The 23,367-nt window shown below is 48.8% G+C and overlaps 1 protein-coding gene across 1 annotated transcript in view; it reads right to left on the bottom strand.

Annotated features, from left to right (window-relative positions):
- Positions 1-23,367, bottom strand: part of ASS1 (argininosuccinate synthase 1) — a 514,067-nt gene that overhangs the window by 341,048 nt on the left and 149,652 nt on the right. Inside the window, exon 9 of the mRNA XM_069609263.1 lies at positions 17,426-17,456. Within this exon, the coding sequence (XP_069465364.1) occupies positions 17,426-17,456 (31 nt within the window). The remainder of the gene's footprint in view (positions 1-17,425; positions 17,457-23,367) is intronic.

Genomic DNA, 23,367 nt, shown 5'->3' with positions numbered 1-23,367 from the left:
AGAGAGAGAGAGAGAGAGAGAGAGAGAGCTGGCACGGCAGGCCTCCCCGCACCTGCAACGACTTGATCAAGATGTATTCGAATTCCCAAGTTACAATATTTATTATTTCCGGATAAACCCCAGTGTTTATTTAGTTCAGGCATTCAAGTGTTGCGCTCGTTTCCCTTTTACATACATTTAATTGTAACATAAGTGATGCAATTAAAATGTGGTTATTTCTAGCACGTTGCAAATAGAATAAGCTCATCACCTGCTGAAGCCGCCTGTGCGCGCGGAGCCCGCCCCCATTCACAAAGTGAGTGAACGCTGCCACCTAGTGGAACCTGCCGAAAGTTCCGAGAGCCGAAAGAGAAAGGATGCGGAAGTGGCTAACCTGCTACTGCCGGGGGAAGGAGCACCCCACTTCACACTTCCCTGAAGCCTGCGCCCGGGCTGGTATCTGCTTTTGGCACCCCAGCGTGCTGTGGGCAACACCTGGGATTCCCTGTGTGCTCTCTTTCCAGAGATGTTCACACACCTCTCATCCTTTACATCAGGGCGGGTAAAAACACAAATTCGTTTTTCGTTTTTGGCGGGTGAGGTCCCATTGAAGTGTATGGGTGTGTTGGGGCTTGTGTGGATGGAGAGGTATGCACTGATTCCCATGGCCCCATGCTGAGAAGAAAGTAAGCAGGTAGGTCGCCTGCTTGAAATGGAAGTCCGATTATACTCATAGCTCTCAACTCACCCGCTTTTGGCCGGTGTCACCCGCCTTGAAAGCCGATGAATCACCCGCCAAGTCCCTCATACGCCCATTCACTTCTATGGGCCTCTCACCCACTAAAAAGAAAATCGGGTGTTTTGACCTGCCTTCGTGACAAAAAAGGTTTGGAGCTATGTATACTTTGAACACGTGATCGGCCATATATTACCAGTGCCCAGGCAAATAGGCTCAGTCAAGGGTTGTCATACACTCAGGCAGGGTTTCCGCCATGGTTACAGCCGAATGGGCATGGCAGACCCTCACGGGAGAAGCAAGTGTCTCAGGGACACAAAGAGGTGCCTCTTTGATCAAAAAAGGGATAGCTTCATACACTTGGAGCCCGATTTGTGGAAATGTGCGCAGAAATCCTGCAGGGGCCGTGTGCCGAGAAAGACACTGTGCAAGCCTGTGCGCAGGATGAAAAATGCGTGCCCTGCGTATTCATGGAATTGTTTGCGCAAAGTAACTGTATTTGCAAGTCGCAGCTGGAACGCCACTGACATGCCCACACGCAAAGCATAAACAGCCAGATCAGCTACCTTTGCGCGAATCCCCGGGTGCGAATACACTCACCCTTCAAAAAGTTAGTGGGGTCCCCTACAAGCAGGCCTGCATCTTGGGGACCCTGCGCAGGGTCCCCAAGATTGTTCCTGGCACTCCGACAACCTGTGTATGAAAAATCGTAACTCATGCAAAACTCAGAAAATCTGTGTGCGAACCCCTATAAACCGTTCCTGCACCCCTCTACACTGCTTACCTGCACCCCTAAGTTACATCGGAACCCCGGGTGAGTACACGCACCCTGAAATCTGACATGCAACCCCACCTCCACGGTGCAAATCCTACACGCATGTGTACTTCCGCCTACCTTCGGTTGGCGGATCATATGAAGGACTTGGGTGGCCATTTCCTGGCCGAGAGGTTGCGCAATCTGATCCATGAATATGTCTTGTGCCGCACAATTGTGGGCGTGCAAGGGACTACCTGCAGGCCGTCCTTCGGAACCATGGGCGTAATTTAAGGGGGGGACGGGGGTGTTTGTCCACATTAATTTGGTTGGGGCACCTTTTTTTTCAGATGTCATGTCCCCCCCAACATTTTCAGCAAGGTTACTCCACTGTTCGGAACGCCCATTTTTGAGCAAGTTCTTCCTCATTCTTGGTGTTCCGCTCCCTTCCCAGCTCTCTGTGCAAGCCACGCCCACGCTCTGCCTGGAGTCTCATGCAAGGCCCTCGACGGCTCTCAGAGATGAGCTGAGCCTGCGCGAACTCCAGGCAAGTCCAGGTAAAGTACTGCACATTCGATTCCATGAATCGACAAATGGGTTTTTGCATGCAAAATGCCGCGCACGTACTCTATTTTACGCGCAAATAATTCCATGAATTGGCCACTCTGAGTATTTCTGTAGGTCTTTTCAAATCCAAGTCACCTGTGTATCTAGGTCCATGCCGGCTGCACCATAGACCTTCCACTCTACCATTCAATAACAGCCCGCGAAGCACATGGACTGGCACCTGAGCGGAGGGCTTCCCCGCCTGCCTATCTGGATGGCAGGTGGCCTTACGCAAGGCCTGATTTGCTATAAGCTAGAGATCCCAGTACCCGGCCATCAATACCCCCAATCTCCCGGCCAAGGTGAGTTCTTTCTTGCTTCCCCGTTCTGGGCTGAATATTTTGTACCATGGGATGGGGGCTGGGGAGGGGATACGGAGCATTGAGGTAATCCACATTCTTGCCTGAGGATGAGAGCCTGAGTTGCTGTTGAAGCTCTTGCGCTTAGAAGCTTGTGAACAGAGACCGCCCGCAGGGACAGAGGACACAGAAGGATTGGATTGGACCATTCACAATGCATTCTGGGGGGGCCAGCAGAAAATCTCCCGCGGCTTTTAGTCTAGTACTCAAAGCGCTAAGTATGCGCTGAGTGTGAGCTGGGCCACTCTTCCTGTCCATACTGAGATGGTTATTAAGCACTATGGGGGCGGCAGTGTCTGCAGAACGCTCTTATCTATAGCAGTGGAAAGTATAGCACCCTATGTCAGGCTCGTCTCCGAAACATCTACCAGGTGAGTGGTCCATTAAGGCAGTTCTACTAAAGTTTCCTTAGGGCCAGGGACCCATTATCAGGCCTGCCAAGGTCCCTCAGTGCGCCACCCACCGCTCTTATGTGCAGCTGTTGTCGAGCAATAAACGTTAACCATTTGCTTGCTGTTCTCAGAGAGGCACAGCTCCACCTCACTGATGAGGCCCAACAAGGCTGAAACATGTGTCTGGGTTTGCTGTTGGTACTCTTGTTCAGAAGGGAATTGCCATAGCATTTCGGTGCTGGACTGCCCATGTGGGCGGGGCAAAGACTGATATGCAAATGGGTGTTTCCCATTTGTGAAAGGTCCAGTGAGCTAAAGTGTGGCTGCGGACTCTCGAGTGGGCACCTTCCCAAGGAACAGGTCATTTAGCCGTGTTCGTTCTCGCAGAGGGGCGCCTATGACTATTTCTGATCATTTATAGGGGCTCGTGAGGCGGTAACCATAAACCTGCGTGACTAGTTCACGCGCTAAGCGCTCGTCTCTGATAGGGAGCCACACTGCATGCTGGCAGGCCGACCCAACCATTTATCTTTCAGTTCTCGATAAAATTAGTGGCATTAAATTGGGTGATAGGAACACCTATTGTTACAGCTCTTTGAAGCTGTCATGAAGCACTGCATAAGACCTTATATTCTAAGACAAGGTTACCAGGCCAATAACGATGAATATACAGAGTTAATTGTAGGACATTTTTAACCTTGTACTTAACAATCCTGAACATTTAGAGTAAACATAAGTACCCCTGCCCCCAAAGAAAACCGGGACCTTAACCCCAAGAGATGAAGACTTCTGACCCCAGTGGCTACAACACCTGGCAGGGTGGTGGGTAATTGCGAATGAATGCAGTGCAGCTTTTCCCGGGTGAGGGGACATTTCTGCACAGGAGGTGTGGCTGTCTCTCTGAGAGGCCAGACCCTCTGCAACACACATTTCCCGATCCCCTCTCGTATTTCTGAGGCAGAAAGCCTGTGGCTTCTGGGGAGGGTGAGAAGGCGATGACATCATTGCAGCCGCTCCCTTTGTTGATCTTCTGCCCTTTGGATTTGTATTTACTTTTAAAATAATGTGGGTGCAAAGTGCTTTGCAAGAAAAGAAATAAAGAGTCACCAGGGCGGTCCTGTGCCAGGATCCCTGCACTAGAGGGGGCAGTAGTGAGCAGGAAATCAGAACCAGGAGGCGGTCCTGTGCCAGGAGCCCTGCACTAGAGGGGGCAGTAGTGAGAGGAAATCAGAACCCGGAGGCGGTCCTGTGCCAGGAGCCCTGCACTAGAGGGGGCAGTAGTGAGAGGAAATCAGAACCAGGAGGCGGTCCTGTGCCAGGAGCCCTGCACTGGAGGGGGCAGTAGTGAGAGGAAATCAGAACCAGGAGGCGGTCCTGTGCCAGGAGCTCTGCACTAGAGGGGGCAGTAGTGAGCAGGAAAACAGAACCAGGAGAGGCAGGACGCACAGCAGAGAGTAGTCCCAGGGGACGGGGCAAGCACCCGGTATCACACACAGCGGAATCGGGAACAGAGTGCTCCATGAGAGTACATAGAGGCCATCTCTTCAAATGCGGGGGAGCATTGGTTCATGTTTAAAGAAATGGATGGGAGTGAAGTTTTCAAGATGAGAGAAGGGAGTTCCAGAGTTGAGGGGCAATGAGGGAGAAGGGGCAGAAGCACCAGGGGACAAATGCTAGTCCAGGGCACGAGTGATTAGGGCGGGGATTAGAGTGGAGTGGCACAGGGGAGAATAGCAGGAGGGAGCAGGGATGTCATTTGGGGGTCGCCACTGGGACACCTGATTTTTCCCTTGCTACCCCTAAAAAAAGGGGGGGTTCTTTCTTTTACATTGAAGCTCCTAGGCTGTGGCCAGCGCCATGTGGCTCTTTGTTTCTAGGTTTCTGGAGTGGCTGGCTTTCTTGTTAGGGGCTCTTAAAAAAGACAGGGGTTCCACAAGTGTAACACTTTGAGCAGTGACCCTAAATAAGAAAGAATAGGAATAACACATAATTTGTCTTTCTGGAATTCTATACAATAATTGCTAGACTCATTAAAGTGGTGACAGGTCATGTTCTATCACTTCCCATGATGCCACTTTAGGGTGGGGTCAAATGACATCACTTCCTGTGATGTCATCAGAAGTCAAGGGTCATGTGATGTCACTTCCGCTACCCATGGCATTCTGGTGAAATGATGTCCTTGGAGTGTCTGCTACAGGGTGTGCGGGCAAGCCCATGTATGGATTTGAAAACAGGCAGTAGCGATTGGAAGGAGGGGGTGGGGTGTATTTTAATGGAACAGTGACTAGCCTGGAAGCAGCGTTGGGAGATGATGGGGAGAGCAGGGGCATTCTTGAGGTTATAGGTGTTTAGCTCAAATGCCTTGTCGAGTGGTGAGAAAGAGTCAAGGGGAGGCCTTGGAAGAGGCTGGCAGAGAGGTCATGGTTAGTGACTGAGGGCCAGGGTCAGTGCAAGGGTTTTGGTGGATTTGCAGTTGAGGAGGTGGTGGAGTTTTGGGATATTAACCACATCAATCCCGACCACGGCAGAGGTGGTAGTAGCAAAAGGGTGCCGGTTGAAAATGAAATCACCATCAAACTGGGCCCCATAGTGCCTTAGGGAGGGGCAAGGAGATCCAGTGGTAAAGGAGGGGCATTGGCGGAAGGGAAGCCCATGACCTTGGTCTTGTAGAAGTTTCACAGGGAAATCCCTTCCAGTGTGGCACTGCCGAGAGAGCAGGCAATTATAATTATAATTGGTTATTTATAACGTGCTTAATACACAGAGGTTTCTGAGCGCGGACCCAGGGATTGAACCTGTGTTGCTCGGCGTCGCCTTGCTTCCAGTGCAGGCTTTTCCTGAGAAAGAGGAGGGAAGGAGAAGAAGATCTGCACGTTGCCCATGAACAGGTGATAGGTGAAGGAGGAGATCAGTTCAACCAGCGAGGAGGTGTGGAGGCTGAAGAGAAAGGGACCAATGATGGAGCCGTGGCAGAGACCGACCCGGCGGGACGTCAGGTCCGCTGTGCGCGTGTTTCATGACATGGAGAAGGAATGAGGAGGGAATGCTGAGCAAGGTGGCAGGCAGACCAGCCAAGAGTGGTGTACAGGGTTCTGAGGTTGGCAAGGGACTGAAAGAGAGAGAAGTGGTCAAAAGGTGTAGACCAATAAGGATCCAGGAGCGTGTAGGAGGGTGAGAAGATACCAGAAAGTTGGCGACTTGGGTGAGGGCAATTTTTCATAGAATGACAACGGTGGGATTCAGATTGGAGAGGGCCACGGTGGTCTAGGTGCAGATACTGTTAAAGACAATGCATTCTAGGATATTAGAATAAAAAGGGGGGAGGGACACAGGCTGATAGTCGTCAGGATTATTGGGGTCAGACGAGGGCTTCTTTGGGGTGGAGAGTACAGTTGCCACCATGAAGTACGAAGGAAAGAACCCAAAGGAAGGAGTGTGGTTGAAGTGGGCACAGATTTCAATGCAGGTGAAAGGGGCATGGTTGTTTACCCTCTTTGAGGCGACTGAGGTCAACACGGGCAAAGTAGAAGTCGGAGGCCCGAGGGCAGGGAGCTCATTCAAAAGCAGTAGGGGGAGGAAAGGATGGAGGAGCAAGGGAGTGCAGGAAGTCCAGAAGGGGAGAAAAGGGTTGAATAGAGCGATCTATGATTGGGGAGATGTTCTTTGAAGAGCTTGGTGTCTTCAAGTCCTTCCTGAAGTCTAGGATGGAGGGAGAACAGCCTTATCTGTATTGGCAGTTTGTTCCAGAGACTTGTTGCATAGGAGCAAAAGGCTTGTTTGCTGTTTTTATTGTCGTTTCAAGTCTGGTTATATTGTGTCTTCTGATATTGCAATGGCCTCCCAAGATGGTGAATTTCTCGGCTACGCATAGTGGTGTTTTGGTTGTGACTCCTTTGTGGGTGATGCAAGGCTGTGCTGACCATGATGCGTGATTGAAGGGGTTGCCAGTGCAGCTCCTTCCTGATGTGGGTGATAAGGGCGGGTCTTCTCAAGTCTGTTATGGGGCATGCCTTCGCGTGCTGGATGACTTTCTGAGGGGGCTACAGTGGCATCTGGCGCCATTGCTCAGGTTGGCGATATACAGGGCATGGACAACTGTTCTGAAATTCGGGGAAGGGATGAAAGGATTTACCTTGTGGACAAACACATGCTGACACCAAACTGGGTCTTTTTGGCATGTGCAGTTTGAACGAGAGGTCACAGTTGATGGTACAGCCAAGAGGTTTTGCACTGGGTGAGAGTTGAGGTGTGAATCTGTTGGGGCTCGTGCCAGTGAGCCAGGTTTGTACTTGGAAGTGCTTGCTGGGGTTTCCTAGGAGATGGCCTGTGGTCTTTGCAGGGCGGAGCTTCTGGATGGAAAGCTGATTGGGCAGAGTCAAGGGCCATAGTGACGGAGTGGAGGCACTTGTGGAGGCGAGTAGATGAGGGTACGGGCCTTGCTCCATTATGTGGATGCAGATCTGATGGTAATCCAGGATTGGGGGAGAGGTCTGAAAGGGATGAAGGGAATGTGGTCACTGGGGGGGGGGGGTAGAGCCAGAGTAAAGCCATGGAGAGGCTGTTCGATTGAGACATACGAGGGGGAGAAAGAAGGAGAAGGAAGGGGGGCAAAGGGGTCAGATTTGGAGCTGGGAGTGGAGAAGAGGGGGAAGAAGGGTAGTAGTGAAATGGGGGAGAAGGGTGGTCAGATGGGAGCGGTCAGTGGAGAGTCAGGAGGAGAGGAAGACCAGAGCAAGAGGCGGCAAGTGAATACGTTGTGAAGAGAGGTTGCAGAGTGGTCAGAGAAGAGGCTGCTGAGTTCTAGTTGCTGGATTGGGGAGTGTTCGGGAAGCTTCAGTCACCTGTGATCGCTACAATAGGAAGGGAGTCATGGTGGGGGCGCATATCAAAGAATAGGGTTAAGAGGGCTGGTGAAAAGGGGTGGGTGGGAGGAGTCGGTAGCAGTGAACTCAGAAGAGAGTGGTAGACCGGCGCAAGGGCAGAAATGTAGGCCTTATTGACCTATTGGCCAATCCAGGCGCTCCTTATTGAGGAGTGGGAGGAGTGAGAAGAGGCGTCGGAGCCAGTAGGAAAGGCAGCAAGGTTGGTGAGGTCATGAGGGGAGAGCCATGTGGACAAGGCCACCGACAGGTGGGTGGGTGATGACTCAAAGGTCTCCTGAGGAAGAATGAAGGGGTGGAAGTAGGAAGTATAGGAGGGAAAGGGAAAGGGATGGGTGAGATCAGAGGATGGGTGAGGTGAAGATTCATGACTTAATACGTTGAGTGGAGTGAGGAGAAAAGAGGTGGGGTAGTCAAGGGGAGACAGAGTGTGGGAGAGAGAAAAAGAGAGGGATTCAGTAGTTATAGTAACTGCAGTGGGAGCTGCATTGCTTAAAAAGAGGTATAAGGGGCCGGGGTAACGTTAAGTGTGGTTGGGGAGAGAAGAGACTGTTGCTAGGAGAGGAAAGCCTAGGCACTACTGTTTCTGCTTGCTCAGCTACTGACAACAACCCAGACCCTTACCGTCCTCATTGGTTCTTACAACTTCACGTGATGGGGAGGGTGATGGTGGCTAGGCTAAAGTGGTGCTACCGGCTGCAGATGCCACAACTGATGCGACAACTGATTCTTCTGCTTCTCTGCTTCCAAAAACATGAGCTCAGTCCAGATAGACACAGGGCCTCATCACGAGTTGGGCGGTATGCCGGCTGGAATACCACCCAACTGTAATAGCGGTATCGCCCATCGGTCTGGCGGTATTACCGCTGGATCATGGGTTGGCCGTTAACAGTAAATCCTCATTGGGTCCATTGGATTAAATGGGGCATTTTCAGCGGTAATACTGCACGCTAATACAACCGGCGGTAATACAGGGCACTGAATGTGATTTTCACTTCCAGAAAAAAGCTGGAGGTAAAACAGCCCATTTAGCGGCAAACCTGTGATAGGGCCAGCCCTTAAATGTGGTGGTAATACTGTTACTGCTGCTTTTGAGTGCTACCACCCAACTTGTGATGAGGCCCACAGTGTGAGATACATGAAGAACTAGTGTGACACTGCATTTCCATCCATAAACTGCATGCAGAAGATACATCATCTGAGGGGGCTACTGTACCCACAACCAAGCTGCACCTCCAACATCCAATAGCTGAAATAAATTAAATGCAAAACAGCCTGGCTGAGATGTTGCACAAGATGGCTACTCAGGCTAAGCGAGTCGAGGAAACTGAAAGGTGCCTCCGCGAGGTTGAGACCACAATGTGCGAACAAGCTTCCAAATCTAGTGAATGGTCTCACACAATACAAGCCCTAGACGCACAATATAAAAGCTTTTGAAGCAACGAAGAGGATGTGGACAACCGAACACGGCGAAACAACGTGTGTGTGAGGGCATTCCAACCCAAGCCTCTGATGAGGATCTGCCAGACTTTCTTCAAGATCGATTTCATTTTAGAGTCTAGTTGCCAGAAGATGCCATCATGGAACTAGACAGAACACATCGAACTTGCCTGTTGACCGAACCGCGATAAGGACATTTTCCTGATGTCCTCACGCGTCTTCACAGTTAGGGATCAGACAATGAAGGGAGCAAGAAATATATTGGAGAGATGCTAAAAAATATCACTGGATCGGGACCTCGCCGCATCGATGCTAACCAAAAGAAGAGGCCTGAAACCCACGACAGAACGACTGCTTGAGGAACTAATTACCTGTAGCTGGGGAGTCCCAATCTCTTTCCTGTGTTCTGATGGATGGAAAGAAACGGACCAGAAAAATGACGAAGGAGGGTGAACAACTTCCAGCACCTGACGAACCCGGGAGGCTCGGCCTCTAGTAAATAATTAGACAACGCGTCATCAAGGGCTATCTCTCAAGTTAATGACTGGAGAAAAGTGGGAACGTTCGAAAGCCGAGAGGTCCTGCAACAAAGGAGAAGAAACCTGCACAAAGGATAGAACGCCTCACTCTCATTAGGAAAGATACCTATGTACCGTGCAGTTTATTTGTAAAGCGCTTATACACAAGTGAAGTGCTTTGCAGATACGCAGATGGAACTGATGATAAGTATTTGGATTGCCTCGCCACGAGGAACCAGACAAATAGTTGGATACGGCCTTCTTGCCTCCTGGACCCGGAATTCCTCGAACACTATATTTCCATTACTTTGGTAACTTCTTTTTGAGTTGGGAGACTTTTGAAATGGAAGGGAGGTGGGAATCAGGGTTCATAGTGTTATAAAATGAGCTGTGAGACAGAACCGCGTATGCTCTGGACATATGTGAAGGGGAGATATTGAGAAACGGGCAAGCCCGCACGGATACGTCAGCCTAACAGATCGATACGGCGAACCCCCCTGAAAGGGCACAGACGGATGTGATCCGCGTAACGACTTGGAATGCACAGAGATTGAACTCTCCCATGAAGAGAAAGTCTAGCCTGTAGAAATTGTGTAATTTGTTTGGGCCTCTGTGGCCGTTCTGCAAGAAACACATCAATTTCCTGCTGATGAGCGTAGACTATTTCATAAGCAATTTATGCATCAATTCTGCGTAAACGGCTGCGTTTGTGGGAAGAAAAAGGGGATGTCAATCTTATTGACCAAACATATTCCCTTTGCGAATACAAAATCTTTGAGAGATCCCTAAGGGAGACTTATATGCACTAAAAGATCCCTGCTCGGTCATAGGGTTACATTCCTTCCCCGAGCCACCCCATTTGCAAAAGGGCAGGTACTAATAGGAGGTGGACTTTTAAATTTAAATCCCAATCTGGAGCTGCCTACTAGGGAAGATTACAAGTACGCCATTTCTTTCGCCAATCTGCGAAGGGCATTGGCACTAATTGGTATTTGGAGACTCCTGAATAATGATACCAGGGCTTACACCTACCTTTCCCATGCTGCTCATAGGGGGGTTTCTAGAAAAGACCTGCCCTTTGTGACCTCATCACCGGTTCCATACATCCCCAAAGCTCACATCAGGTCCGGGGTCCTAGCTGATCACGCTCCAGTATATATAACCTTATCAGTCCCCTCCGTATACACCCCCATGGAGGCTATATGACCAAATCATGAAAGATGCAGCTATTCGTCATGATATTGCTTTTGCTTTAAGCAATTATTTTAAAGGAAACCTGCCAAGGGATTGCTCGATGGGCCTGGTCTGGGATGCCATGAAAGCGGTGGTCTGAGGGGAGATCTCAAATCGCATAACTGCATACACGAAAGCCCGCAATTCAATTAGGAGCAAAATGGAGGAGGAAGTGAGAACAAGGGAAGAGGGCGGAAACACACAGGTTCATTGAAGGCGATGCGTACCCCCAGGGTCACCCGGGCTAAACTCGAGGGCCGCCTGGCTGAGAGGACATCACAGCCTATCCTCAAAATCAAAGCTAATCGGCTTCTGGGATATAAATTATCCAGGCTTAGGGCCCGAAATAACAACATGCGGTGAACGGGTAATAAAGGAATGGTGCATTACGAAGAAAGGAAAACGGGCGACCTGATTGCACAGTATTTCGCCACTCTCCTGACTAATAATCCCTTATGCCTGGAAGACCAGCAGGAATACATCACCTCAGCTGCATGCCTAGCTACTTGGCAGGGATGCCTCCTGTTGCCTTGGATTTCTGCGTTATCTATGGAACCGGTTGCTAGGAAGATTAGGGATAACCGGGATATCAAGGCAATTGACCCAAGTCGGGAAGAGTATGAAATGTCGCTGTATGCTGATGACATCATGGTCACCATCCCCCGCATGACCACCTCCTGACCGTCTTAATGGAGGAATGGAGGGAATTTGCAGATTCCGACGGGTTCACGGTTAACTACCCCAAATCTAAGGGACTAAATACTAAATAATAGGATGAGTGCTGATGGATCAACGTTCCAAAATGTTCCCCTTGAAATGGGAGGATGACGCGATTTAATACCTGGGAGTTCATATCCCATCCGCCAATGAAGTGCTTTGCCAGGTTAACCTCCCACCGCGATTTAGGGCGCTCCTTAAAAAGATGCATAGACGGCATAAACAAGAAATGTCATAGCCGGGCCGGGTCACGGCAATTAAGATAAATCTTATTCCTACAATCCTATATCACTGCCTAGGCCACCCCCTCAGTATCCCCATTCTAGTTCCACGCTTTACAGAAAAGAAGGTTTTCCTTTATTTGGGTGGTAGGGGGGGTGCTCTTACGGCATTTGAGGAATGGAGGTCTGGGGTCCCGGACCTTCACAGATATAATCTCCCTTGCCAGATGGGGGCAGATAGAGCAGGCAATGTCCCCCGCACTCCTTTCCCTGCTCCCCTTCATGGATATAAATAACCCCCTCCCACAAGAACTTTCCTCTGCTTATTACTACAGAACAACAAACTTGGACTAAAGCTACACATAGATGGGGGACTCACCTGGACTGGGCCCGATATCACCAATCTTGGGCAACCTTGATTTTAACCCTATCATGACAGAAATGTAGTTCAAATGTTGGAAGGCAGGAAGCTTGAAACATCTGCGACAATTGTATGCAGAGTGGTATCTGCTGACATTTATAGAAAGCAAGTTCGCTGGGTGCAATTACAACACTGAGCCTCACACCCACATGCCAAAAAATGTGGGACTAGAAACCTCAATGTACTGGAACTCACCTCCCACTCTGGGCCAAATAGAGCAATACTTCAACCTTTTAAAAGCGCACACCACAATCTAACCTTTTAATATTTAATATTCGAGCAGTGTGAAACACGCTTTGCCTCTGAAGAAGCACACATCTCACTCTAACTCTTTAATATTCGAGACGTGTTTAACATGTTTTGGTCCTGAAGAAGCAGGCACTGTAATCTAACCTTTTGCTAAATATTCGACTAGTGTGAAACACGTTTCAGCCCTGAAGAAGCAAGCACTGTAGCACGTTTCAGCCTGAAGAAGCAGGCACTGTAACACGTTTCAACCCTGAAGAAGCAGGCACCGTAATCTAAACTTTTAATATTCAACTAGTGTGAAACACGTTTCAACCCTGAGGAAGCATGCACCGCAACCTAACCTTTTAATATTCGACTAGTGTGAACCACGTTTTAGCCCTGAAGAAGCATGCACCATAATCTAAACTTTTAATATTCGACTAGTGTGAAACGCGTTTCAGCCCTGACGAGGCACCTTTGAAGATTTGAGTAGTGCGAAACAATACATCATGTTCTAGTTAAGTCTATGTACTGATGTTATATTGATACACTTGATTGAAGACAGTGCTGCTGTAACAAGAGAATTCAAATACACCCCCTGGAGTTTGCTTAATGTACCTATCAATGTCAAGACGCATATAAAGGCCCTTGAATTTCTGTGCTTAGTTGGTCAAGGATTAAAACATGGATTGCCATTCGCATGCACACTGACACAGATAGTGACAGACGCACAGTGGTGCAAACACGAGCAAGGATACACATTGAGAATGACAGACACTCACTCACACAATAATGCATGCATTTTTTCCAACGCCATTTACACCACTGCACGCACTGATGCGCACAGTCACACACACGGGCACAGTGACATGGAAAGCACATTGTAGTACACAGATGGACAGGGTCAAATACTGAGAATGACACAGACACGCATCCTAATTTACAGACCTACTTCCAATGCTCACCCGGCCACAGACACACACGGATATATAGAGAGACGTGCACACTCCATGACAGACGCACTGGCGCGCGCAGGCCCTGCTTCTTTGACATCTCCCGGCATTCCTTTGGGCATGGCTGCACAGCGCCGATTGCTTTCATTATTCGAGGCGCGTGCTGTCTCCCGTGATGAAGAGGCAGCGCGAGGAGGGCGCATCCAGGGAGGGCCTTTACTAAACATTGCAGACCAAATCGGTTAGTTTCCAATTTTCCAACCCAACTCTCGCCAACCTCCATCAAATACAATAACTTAAGATATGCAGCGGGGGGTTGGGTCCGACCCCCGGCAGCCCCCCCATCTCCACATGACCTCTATTGTACGGATCCCGCTGGGGGCCAGGTGGGGGGGGGAGCAGAAACAGCAGGTCTTTGCAAAGCATTCACGAGGAGCGGAGGGGCAGGGGAGCGAGGAAGAGATGGGCGCTGCTGGGGAAATGGCGCATGAAGGCCTCGGCTGATGGGGGGCACGGGGAGTCGTGGGTGCTGTATTCATGGCTGCCGCTGCGGTGCCCCCCGAAGAATGGGACCTCTCACGCGGCGCACCACCAAGTTAAGGCGAGTAAATGCCTGCCTTTCGGCGCATTAGCAGCCTCATTGCCCCTCAATCGCCGCACAGAGGCAGAAAATGGCCAATCCAGCTGCTTTTAAATGGCTGCTAGGTTTTCTATTTGGGAGGGCAAGGGGGGGGTGCTAGGTTTTGGGGCACTGGCACCTACATTACTAGGGTGCACAGGGCTGGACTGGCCTACAGGGAACTCTGGAGATTTCCCAGTAGGCCTCTGCACCCTGGGCAGGGCTGGACTGGCCTACAGGGAACTCTGGAGCCTCTGCACTGGCAGTAACAGTATTGAGCCAGCAGCGGGCTCAGCAAGTCACTAGTGAGGTAACCTGATAGAACTGTGTGTTCTTACTGATATAGCTGGGCAGATAGCACAGCGAGTTGAGCGATTGTTCCGATATCTGTGCGTAGCCTGCTGACGCAGGTTCAAATCCCGGAAAACTCATCCTTGCAAGGCAACTCATCCTTCCGAGGCAACTCATCCTTCCGAGGTTGATACATTGAATAACACACAGTGGCCCTCATTACGACCCTGGCGGAGTGGGATACCGCCAGCGGTAATCGCGGCGGACCCGTCCGCCGTACTACGAGTTCCCTTAGCGCCATGGAGGTTTTCTCCGCCTGGTTTTACCGGGCGGAGAAAACCATGGCGCTAAGGGACCTCGTTGTTAATTACGCCGCCGTACTTTACGGCGGCGTAATTAACTCCTTCCCCACTCCCATTATACCCTATGGGGCAAGAATGGGAATGGGGAAGGGTAAAATGGGGATTGGGGATTTACCGCTCCGCCAAGGTCGGCATGGGGTGGTAAATCCGCCAACCCCCATGGCGCTATCGGCGGCTTTCCGCCATGCTCCGCGGTGCATTTTGCACCGCGAATTCCGCCAGGGTCGTAATGAGGGCCAGTGGGATAATAATAGCGCTTAGATACCTGTGGGCTCCCCTTTTCTGCAGTATTATAAAACGAACGACAAGCAATGCTGATGGGGGCGGCTCTTTACGAGGCATCGTGTAAGCACTCACCACTCACCACTTCTTGTCATTGTATGTCCAGGTGCCATTCCCATTTGCCCCACTAACGTCATATGCCAGGGTTTCCTCTGCTCGCCTTTGCTATCAAAGGCCCATGTACTCACAACAGCGTTTAGTATCAAATCTTCAGGTACTCACAAAACTGCCAACTATTACCATCAAAGGCCCGGGTACTCCAGATTGCGTCGTCAAAGTTTCAGGTTGGCACAGCACTCCCGGCTACTGCTATTAAAGGCCCGCTTACTCACACCACTCCCAGCTACTGCTACCAAAGGCCCACTTACTCACACCACTCCCAGCTACTGCTATCAAAGGCCCACTTACACCACTCCCAGCTAATGCCATCTAAGCCCCTGGTACTCACACTATTGCCAGATGTTACTCACACTATTGCCAGATATTGCCATCTAAGACCCTGGCACTCAAACTATTGCCAGATGTTGCCAAAGCCCCTGATACTCACACTATTGCCAGATGTTGCCATCTAAGCCCCTGGTACTCACACTATTGCCAGATGTTGCCATCAAAGCCCCTGATACTCACACTATTGCCAGATGTTACACTATTGCCAGATGTTACACTATTGCCAGATGTTGCCATCTAAGCCCCTGGTACTCACACTATTGCCAGATGTTGCCATCAAAGCCCTTGATACACTATTGCCAGATGTCGCCATTTAAGCCCCTGGTACTCACACTATTGCCAGATTTTACTCACACGATTACCAGATGTTGCCATCTAAGCCCCTGGTACTCACACTATTGCCAGGTGTTACTCACATGATTGCCAGATGTTGCCATCAAAGCCCCTGGTACTCACACTATTGCCAAATGTTACTCACACGATTGCCAGATGTTACTCACACGATTGCCAGATGTTGCCATCAAAGCCCGATACACTATTGCCAGATGTTGCCATCACAGCCCCTGTTACTCACACTATTGCCAGATGTTACTCACACAATTTCCAGATGTTACTCACACTATTGCCAGATGTTGCCATCAAAGCCCCTGGTATTCACACTATTGCCAGATGTTACTCACACTATTGCCAGATGTTGAAATCAAAGCCCCTGGTATTCACACTATTGCCAGATGTTACTCACACCATTGCCAGATGTTGCCATCAAAGCCCCTGTTACTCACACTATTGCCAGATGTTACACAATTGCCAGATGTTGCCATCAAAGCCCCTGGATTCACACTATTGCCAGATGTTACTCACACTATTGCCATATGTTGCCATCTAAGCCCCTGTTACTCACACTATTGCCATATGTTACTCACACGATTGCCAGATGTTGCCATCAAATCCCCTGGTACTCACACTATTGCCAGATGTTACTCACGCGATTGACAGATGTTGCCATCAAAGCCCCTGGTGCTCACACTATTGCCAGATGTTACTCACACTATTGCCAGATGTTGCCATCAACGCCCCTGGTACTCACACTATTGCCAGATGTTACTCACACTATTGTCAGATGTTGCCATCAAAGCCCCTGGTACTCACTCTATTACAAAAGGTCCAGGCATGGGCGTGATGGCTTTTATCAAGACCACGCCCTGCTGTAAAGCACAGAGTGCTGTAAGGTAGGGGGGGTCGAGCCAGAATCCTACACACGTGTATGGGACCAGTAGGGGAAAGTGTCGCTTGATAAGGCATCCCCTGACACCGTACTCTTACCGCCTTGCACTCACACCCTGCTACAAAGGATTGCCATTAAATGCACTGATGATGGTGGATTGTCACCTTATGCCCCGGTGTCTGGAAGCTGGGGTGGGAAGTGAACAGGGGCCTCCACCCATCCCAGGGCGGGAGCAGCCCCTGCCCTCCCTGCCTCGGGGAGCATTCACTCTACAGCATGCACTACTTTGCATGTGGAAGGATGCACACTGCCCACAACAGTCAGCTTCCGGGCACGTGATGTCCTCTTCGCTAGTTGTGACATCACATGGTGCAACTACTCAAGGGGAACCCTAGGGCCTTATAGTGAGGCATGTTGTGAAAACACAAGCCATGAAATGATGCCCCCTGGCAACAGAGACATAGGCATCAACACTTGTGTCTTCCTGCTCCGCCAGGGCTGCGCGAGTGCTGCGCAAGTGCTGCGCAAGTGCTGTGCCAGTGCTGCGTCAGTGCTGCGCATTTGATGCCTTGTGCAGGATATACCACACAACACAGCAGGAAGATTTTTGGAACAGCACAGAGAGCAGTGCGGCACAATTGATACTAATATGGACCTGGCTCCCATGCTGCCCTGCATGGGAGTCAATTGTCAGATAGTCTCTTCAGACTGCTACCCCGCAATCGCCCAGCGACAAGCAGAAATGAGTGCAATGCAGCTTACCTTGGGGTTCTCCAGTACGCCGGCCTCGTAGCTGTAAAAGTGAGAAAAAAAAACAGAATTACTTTGTGGTAATGTCAAAGCGTACACCCGTAAGTTTAGGAAAACCTTTAATGGAGCCTATAGGCCACCAATACTCTCTCAGATAAACCGCCCCAGCTGTCAAATTCCCGGTTCCCCGCGCCCGACGTTCCATTCCAGTGTTCCATGGGGCGCGCGCGGCGTGGCAGCACCTCCCGTCATGGAACATAGGATCATAACACATCTCCCTTTCAACAGACAAGAAAAGCAGTAACACTGGCGCATGAAATTACAAGAGGAGCGAATCATAACAGACATGACCTTTGAACTTGTTTGGATAACCAACATTGCGCCTAAAATAATCACTTGTAACATGTCCAATTTCACACGCATCTGTAGACATAGGGCCCCATTACGGCTTCGGCGGTAGCCATGCCGCTATTGGCGCCATGGCTACCTCCAAAACCGAGTCCAGGTTCCCTGAATGGGGAATTACCGGGCCATTCCTTGCACCCATTCCCATAGGGCTCAATGGGAATGGGTGCAAGGAGATAACAACGGGCTGATTACGACCGGCCCGTTGTTAGCTGCCTGGTCCCCTCGCGGGACCCGGTAATGACGCCTGGTTTTACGAGGCGTCCTTACCGGGTCCCGCGAGGGGACCTCGTAATTAGGCGGAATGGGTTTAACGGGTCCGCATCCATTTGCGGCACCCGTTAACCCATTCCGCATGGGTCGTAATGAGGCCCATAGTCATTTTTTCTCTGCCGCCCACTCACCCCTGCACCACCATCATTACGGCATACGGCATTCACTTTCAATCACACCAGGCACTGATTTGCTCAAATAATCAGCCACACTAACAGTATGCTCTCTACCCAATGCCCTTTGAATAGCACTCCGCTTAATACACGCTCTCTTGTTAAACATGGCACAGAAATCGCAGATCTTATTGTGAACCAGAATCTTGACCTCATCTGCCGTACAAAAACCTGGCTTTCTGATACTCCCAATTCTGCAACTTCTTTGGCTGGACCATCAGGTTTTAGATCTTTTAGGACCGATTGTCAACATTGGAAAGGAGGGGGTACGTCCATTATCCTCAAAGATACCTTTGACACATTCACTCGAACCTCATCAACCTTGGATGAATGCCAATATACGTTCATCAAAATAAAGGTTAATTGCTACAACACAATAGGAATACTTCCCATATACAGACCTCCTCTGTCCACACCCCTATTTGAAGAACAGCTGTTGTCGCTTATTGGAGATTTTAGGAAACCCTCCGCTCACCTTTTATTACTGGCTGATTTTAACCATAGGCCTTATCATGAGGATGACCATGTGGTCGGTTCTCTTCTTGGTCCCTTGGTAGCCATTGGGGTTACCCAATGGATTACAGGGAAGGACACTTCCTGGACTGGGTTCTTACCTTTAACCTGAATATTACTTTACTGGATATTTCGGCTTGCCCCTGGTCTGATCACTCCCTGATCTTCTTTTTGCTTGTACCTCCTGGTAAACTAGCCAAAATGAATACCACTCTGAGAATTTCTACTAAAGTTAGAAATATTTATAAGATCACTTCTGAAACCTTGGTGAGGTTTGTTCCCTTTGCCAATCAATTCTTGGACATCACGACTCGAGCTATTCATGCCTTCGCTCCAGTTGTGACAAAATGGAGTAAACCTGAAACTGTAGGTAAAACTTGGTTTACTGATGCTACCCACGAACTGAGAAAAACAAAGAGGCGAGCTGAAAAAGCTTGGCGCAACTCTCTCTGCCAGCCGACTCTCTAAGCATATTGTATGGCAGCTCTCAATTATAAGAACTTTATTGTCTCTGCTAAAAAGACTCCCTTTAAAGAAAGAATAAGCTCTGCCATATCACGCCGGAATGAACCTTTCTCCACCCGTAAGGAGCTTTAGGGTAAAATCAGTACGTATCCCACTGTAAACAAAAAGGGACCCCGGTGTCTGGAAATCCAACAAGGCTTCGCTTTAAAACCTAACTCACACCGTGCCAAGATTATAGCTCATGTTTCTGATCCGACCGTAATGGTTCCGGGTAATAGTAATCCTGAGAGTCCAGTCTTAGCTTCATCTCTTATATCTGATGAGTTCTATTTCAGTGAAACCTCTGAAAAGACCTTATATAGTTGGTTAGCGATCTCAAACCGTCCTGTTGCCCGCATGATGTCTGTCCAGCGGGCATTATAACAAATGCATTGGGCATTGTCTGGCTTCCTTCATCACTAAGATTGTTAATCTTTCCTTCTTGTCATCAATGGTGGCATCCTCTCTCAAAAATGTATGGCTTACGCCAATCTTTAAAAAAATGAAACATTAGATCCGAGTAGTGTGAATAATTTCTGACCCATTACAAACGTTCCTTTCTTGTTGAAGATCTTAGATAGGGCGGCATCTTTGCAGTTTCAGAACTATGTTGAGGGATCTAAGCTCCTGGGTCCCCTGCAGTCAGGATTTCATGTCAAACATGGTACGGAGACTGCCATGTTGGACCTCAGAGCTAATCTAACCCATATTGTGCGGATAGCCCTACTTATGCTGCTTGATCTCTTAGTGGCTTTTGATTTTGTTGATCATGGCCTGCTTCTTGAGAGATTAGAAAAAATAGCTAATTGTTCGAAACCTTCTATCTCTTGGCTGGCTTCCTTCTTAGGACCTAGATCAGCAAGGGTGTCTTTGGGAGAATTTTAAGTCCCCACCAGAGACACTTCTTTGTGGAGTTCCACAGGGATCGTGCCTCTTGGCTACCCTTTTTAATTTATACACCCACCCTCTCTTCGACCTCCTGGATGATCACAGCATTATATACACAAATGATGCTGATGACACCCAGGGGGTCCTAGAACTGACAGGTGATCGTGAAAGGGATTGTTGTGTTGTTGATCAGACCTATGATATTATACAGTAGCGGATGAATGCAAACTCCTTTAACCTAAATGGGAACAAAAAGAGCTCATTTAAGTGAGCACTAGCAAATGCCTAGCTAAACTTGAGGCTAAATACGATCAATTTATGATCTCGAACTGTGTCATTAAAACTAGCCCGTGGGTGGAAACTTTGGCCGTCGTTCTTGATGCCAACCTCAATATGAAAAAAGTATGCTTCTTACAATAAACCCACCCGCGCATACACCACTAAGCTCATAGGACAGATTAAAGCATACTTGTCTGATACTAATGTTGCCACACTGGCTACAGCTCTTGTCAATTCTAAAATGGACTATTGCAACAGCCTATTTGCTGGTACCTCCAAAAACAACATCAAGACACTGAAGGTTGTTCAAAACAAAGCAGTTAGAGCTATTTGTGGTATTGCTAGAACAGAACATAGATCCCAGGATCGCAGATCTTTGCACTGACTCCCGGTTAAACACCAAATTACACACAAAATGTTATCTCCGACATACAAATGCCAGTCTAATCAAGCTCCTGTCTATTTGGGAAACAGAATTCAGAAGGCTTCTGTTACTCAGGCCCTTCGCTCTAATGTTCTGGAAAAGCTTCCTCAACCGCATTATAAAGTACAGAACTTTGGTGGTAGTAGCTTAGATGTTTGCTCCTCGCTTATCTGGAACTCGATTACACTTGATCTTAGAAATATTCCTGACCTGTGTCACTTCAAGAAAGCCATCAAAACCTTTCTCTTTAACTCCAAGGATTATGGTGTTGTAGTCCTCTGCGTTTTACTCTCTGGTTTGACTTTTCATTTCTCCCTATGATCACTTCTTCAGTGTGTACTGAGGCCTTTGGGGGTGTTTTGCTCCTTATACAAATGTAATTAATTAATTCATGCACACACCCTTGCAAATTCACCACACTCTTGTCCTTACTTGTAACATACTTGCTGCTAAGCTCCTCTTCACCCATTCCCACATTCCGATTCAACTTGACAATTCTTTCTTTGTTCCACCACCCGTTCTTACCAGTTTGGCAGCATTGTGACTTGTTTCTGTAACAACATCAGGTTTGAAATACTGAAAATCTCCCTTGCTCACCATAAAAGTTTTTTTTTACCCGTATCACATCTCCTACTTGGATGTCACTCTCCTTGACACACTTCTGGCTGTCAAAACAAAACTTGTTCTTCCGCTGTGTCTCAACACCCTTTCATGAACTTCTTCCACATTCCTCCAACCATCGACAAATCCAGGCTGGCACCAACTTTGACCCAGCCTTCTTTCGTCTTAGCAATTCAAAAGGAGAGACCACAGTCACCACATTTGGCATGGTCCAATACACCCAAAATATGTCACTCAAAGCTCTCTGCACTGACACACGGTCAGCAATTGCCCAGTGAATATGCCCTTTAGCTGTCCTGTTAACGCTTTAAACCATTTGCCTGGGGGTGGTAAAGAGTTGTTCTCCAACTCTTGAGTCCCACGTCACTTAGAAACATCTGCATTTGCCTTGACGTAAACTGACACCCTTGTTGGTCACTACTGCTTCGGGAGTCCCTTCTCTTCCCAACAGTTCATGCAAATACTTGATCACACTGGATGTAATTGGCATAGCCATGAACTCCACATCACACCAGCGGGAGTGATAATCCACAACAACTAACGCATATTGCTCCTCAGTATTCAACCTATGAATGGGACCAAAGAAATCCACAGCCAACTTGCCCCACAGCACCCATGGCCAAACCACAATCTGCAAAGGTACCATTATACACTGCAAACCCTTATCCGCAGTGCAGCATACACCACACTGGTCCACCATCCAATCAACTTCTTTGTCGATTCCTGGCCACCAAAAACACTCACACAAACGCCTCTTAGTACGAGTAGATCCCCCACGACCTTCATGTGCCATTTTCAATAATCTTACGCATGCACCAACTGGAAGAAGAAATCTATGATCTTGTATCAACACTCCATCTTCCACAGACAACGTCGTCTGTATCTTTGCATACATTTGCATCTCTTTGTCCAAGATCAGCACTTTAGATCACCCATTGAACACGTTATGTACCACTAGCACCAACACTTCATCATGTTCCAACACACTCTTTCACGTTTTACATCCAATTGCTTTCCGACCATCACTTATAAATGCTACCATCTCCATATCACCTTCTGAATCATCCTTGCCCCCAACATCTGATAATGGCAACTGTGACAAAAAATCAGCTCTCACATTCCTGTTTCCTGGAACATATTCCATAGTATATACATACTGTTAACACAGATTTCTGAACTCTGTCCTGGAGGCGCAGAGGTTCAGAAGGCCAACCTAATTACTTGGAACAGGGTAACCTCTGGACAAGCCAGACCAATCAGGGTAGCGATCGCGGCTGTCAAGACTAGGTCTCAAGAGGGGTGAGGGTGACTGAAAGCCCGCAATGAGCACACAAAGCAAGGACACTTACAAATTACTCCAAACAGGTGTTATATTAAAAATATATACACATTTATTCCAAGGCCTTTGCAACAATGACCGTAGCGAGAAATCACAATAAAACTCTAGTAAACCAACACATACCAAACCAATTCAATATATATACAAATACAAACGAGTCTAAAGCGTTAGATGCACGAAATGTGTAGTCCACCTAGAAGGGGAGGAAAACAGACGGTGCGAAATAATGATTAGACCCAGTCCGCCTTCAGAGGCACCTAACTAAAAGTAAGTCCAAGCCCTACGAAGAGTGGAGCCTTGTGCTCAAAAGTACCTGCACACGCTGGTGCCAACGGGCAAAAAGGGGAGTCTCTTCGAGGGAATCAGGCAGTTCAGTTTGGTGCACAAATGAAGAAGAACAGAGTTCCGCAACTCAAGCGCAGCCTCCACTGTGGGCAGAAGCAGAGCGCGAGTACGGAAAGGCGTGCTGTTTGACACAGCGGGGAAAAGCTATGGGCTCCTGCAGGAGGGCGACCAGTTCCTAGCTATGCTACTC

Source organism: Ambystoma mexicanum, chromosome 8, assembly GCF_040938575.1.
Source record: "Ambystoma mexicanum isolate Mex_15411 chromosome 8, UKY_AmexF1_1, whole genome shotgun sequence".
Classification (NCBI taxonomy): Eukaryota; Metazoa; Chordata; class Amphibia; order Caudata; family Ambystomatidae; genus Ambystoma; species Ambystoma mexicanum.
Note: the sequence above shows the minus strand (reverse complement) of the source record. Positions and strands in the feature narration are given on the sequence as shown.